This window comes from Pecten maximus, chromosome 3 (genome assembly GCF_902652985.1).
Source record: "Pecten maximus chromosome 3, xPecMax1.1, whole genome shotgun sequence".
Taxonomy (NCBI): Eukaryota; Metazoa; Mollusca; class Bivalvia; order Pectinida; family Pectinidae; genus Pecten; species Pecten maximus.
The window spans coordinates 19,723,051-19,726,924 of NC_047017.1; the positions used below are offsets into that span (position 1 = coordinate 19,723,051).

General features: G+C 39.1%; 1 protein-coding gene across 1 annotated transcript; it reads left to right on the top strand.

Moving 5' to 3' along the window:
* Positions 1 to 1,545: 1,545 nt before the first annotated feature.
* LOC117322639 (GATA zinc finger domain-containing protein 14-like) lies at positions 1,546 to 2,973 on the top strand. Its single transcript, XM_033877577.1, has 2 exons — positions 1,546 to 1,627; positions 2,039 to 2,973. Exons 1-2 carry the CDS (start codon positions 1,546 to 1,548, stop codon positions 2,971 to 2,973), a joined length of 1,017 nt encoding a protein of 338 aa, XP_033733468.1.
* Positions 2,974 to 3,874: the final 901 nt, after the last annotated feature.

Consider the following 3,874-nt stretch of genomic DNA (forward strand, 5'->3'; position numbering starts at 1 on the left):
AACAAAAAATGCCACTTCGTACAAAAAGTCATGCTCTTTACACAACACCTTGGATGTGAGATGTAAGGAGAAGTTTCTTGGTCGCCGAAATTGAATTTTACGCAGCATGTTGAGCTGATGTGACACGAATCACATTCGCGGGTTTCCGGCATGCCATTATTTATTTTGTTTTAATTATAATGCTTAAAATTATGATTACAAACAGGTAATGAAAACAAGTTAAATGATCTTGATATTACGATATTAAAACACCTATCAAATGACATATGAAGATGGAAGCAGGTGTTTCCCAGGTGATGAGGTATCTACGTCTGGTCATTGGTATCCCACACACTCTGTGACTTCATACATCTGGCTGATGTCGCTTCACGTGCCAAATTACACACGTGTAGGAATGCAGTTCAAAGAAATTAACATGAATGAATTGACTCAACATGAACAATTGCACGACCTCACGAACAGCGGAGCATGGCCTTGACCTCATTTTAGTTTGATAACCACAGATACAATGACAAGTCCATAATGGCGCGGTTTGTATTTCTTCTCTGAGATGACAATGCTTTACCTAACATACCTTAAAATCTGTTTATACCACAGACTGTATTTTTATTGCAAATTTGTTCAAACATTCAAAAAATTATTTTAATTTGTGGACACTGCAACATGTGTTTGCGAAATGCCACATGGTGAGCTCTCGCTTATTGATGACTCTCACCGATGATGAAACGCATAAATGCAACTACCTGCTGAGTAAGGTCCGGGAACAGCAAGGAAAAGGCCGCCTGGGAGTAGAATCTGAGAAGGTGAAATTAATCTATCATAAATAATAAATTCATACAAAGAACAGGCAATATATACTCTTTTACTTAGATAATGATGGTTCATTCATCCTTATTTACAAAATCTGCAGCCGAAATTAGACGCCAATGCTTCCATAGCCACGTTCCACTGTACAACGTACGCGCGTAGGTTACATTGATAAATCCACATTGTGAATTATTCAGCATCAAACAACATATACCTATGGTACAGTAGTATCACTATTATCCTACCACTATTTCGGGCTTTAGAATAAATGACACTGCTTAAAAAACTAATTTTAAATGATTCATTAGTTTCCATGATATTTATGTTTCGCATTGATCCAAGTTTTGTTGTAATATCCGTTTGCTGGCTTTAGTCCCACGTGAATACAGCTGTGAGGCTTACAATCAGATTTCGGTATAATTTGTACAGAATTCCTGTCAGTAAACCAAGCCAATTACTGCAGTGTTCCATAGGCTATAATTATACTGAAATGTTAATAAGACATATCATTTTTTTTTTTCACAAATATTTTGTAGTGAAGATAAGTGTGAAGAATTTCTAGATCTGTTATACAGCCAGGCCAGGGATTACAAATAGCTGCAGTTCATAACGTTAGAGAAATGGGAAGCCACGAGGGAAAAACGTTCTAAACAATACTCAACCAGGAAGTAAAAAACATAAACAGGTATTCAACATAGAGTGGAGGAAATCACGAAACAACAACAACAGTAGGACACCATGACACGTCAAAACAGTGAAGCATTGTCCGCAAAACGCCAACAAAATGGAGGAAAAGCATACCATAAACAGGATAACGATGGTATAAACTAAATAAGATAACAGCACGACACCAACATGGAAAAGTAAGAGGAAAACATTACATCAACACGGGACATAAACAACAACCATTACACCAACACATGAAACGAACAAAAACTATTACACCAACACAGGACAGAAACAACAACCATTACACCAACACAGGACAGAAACAACAACCATTACACCAACACAGGACAGAAACAACGACCATTACACCAACAGAGGATAGAAACAACAACCATTACACCAACACAGGACAGAAACAACGACCATTACACCAACAGAGGATAGAAACAACAACCATTACACTATCACGGGACAGAAACAACAACCATTACACCAATACAGACAGAAACAACAACCATTACACCAACTCAGGACAGAAATAACAACCATTACACCAATACAGACAGAAACAACAACCATTATACCAACAGCGGACAGAAACAACAACCATTACACCAACTCAGGACAGAAATAACAACCAGTACACCAACACAGGACAGAAACAACAACCATTACACCAACACAGGACAGAAACAACAACCATTACACCAACACAGGACAGAAACAACGACCATTACACCAACACACTTAACAAACAACAACCATTACACCAACACAGGACAGAAACAACAACCATTACACCAACACAAGACAGAAACAACGACCATTACACCAACAGAGGATAGAAACAACAACCATTACACTATCACGGGACAGAAACAACAACCATTACACCAATACAGACAGAAACACCAACCATTATACCAACAGCGGACAGAAACAACAACCATTACACCAACTCAGGACAGAAATAACAACCATTACACCAACACAGGACAGAAACAACAACCATTACACCAACACAGGACAGAAACAACGACCATTACACCAACAGAGGATAGAAACAACAACCATTACACCAACACAGGACAGAAACAACGACCATTACACCAACAGAGGATAGAAACAACAACCATTACACCAACACAGGACAGAAACAACAACCGTTACACCAACTCAGGACCGAAACAACAACCATTACACCAACAGAGAATAGAAACAACAACCATTACACTATCACGGGACAGAAACAACAACCATTACACCAATATGGGAAAGAAACAACAAGCATTTCACCAAACACGGGACAGAAACAACAACCATTACACCAAAACGGGACAGAAACACCAACCATTATACCAACAGCGGACAGAAACAACAACCATTACACCAACTCAGGACAGAAACAACAACCATTACACCAACTCAGGATCGAAACAACAACCATTTCACAAAACACGGGACAGAAACAACAACCATTACACCAACAGAGGATAGAAACAACAACCATTACACCAACACGGGACAGAAACAACAACCATTACACCAACACAGGACAGAAACAACAACCATTACACCAACACAGGACAGAAACAACAACCACTACACCAACACAGGACAGAACCAACAACCATTACACCAACACAGTAAACAAACAACAACCATTATACCAACACAGGACAGAACCAACAACCATTACACCAATACAGACAGAAACGACAACCATTACACCAACACAGAACAGAACCAACAACCATTACACCAACACTGAACAGAACCAACAACCGTCACTTCATAGTTATAAAAAACTTATATTAAAATTTTATTATGAACAAATACCATTACAGTTATTAAGTATAATATGTTTAGTGAAGACTGCCATGGGAAATCGAATTTCACTAAAAGCACTGTTGTATGCAATGTTTCTTGGTGATAAATGCTGATTTCTCTTTGCCTGTCAGCATTGGGTTATTGATACGGCCGAGGACGATGCATCCCAACACCCTGCAGGACACGTTGTCACCCCAGGACAGAACTGTTATTGACGGTAAAAGCGGTAAACAGCTTATCTGTCGGTTATAGTACATCGCTAGGCGAACAGGTGTTTGCCATAAAACAGCTGATCGGTCAGTCAGACTGACCACTGTGTCTCTAGGTTGATTGTTTATACACATGTGCATTCAATATTAGTGTTTACAGAAGATTAAAACGTTTGATATACACAATGCAGGTGCAAACCTGGTAAATACTAGCCGCGATAGAGAGATCTTCTCACTTGTAAGCCAGAGGTCCCGGGTTCGATCCGTAGCGGAGGCAGTGATTTAATTTTTGTTAGACATGTGCTCTGTTATACAAGTGTAATAGGAAACGTGTTCGTGTTCCTTAGCCAGTTTTATGA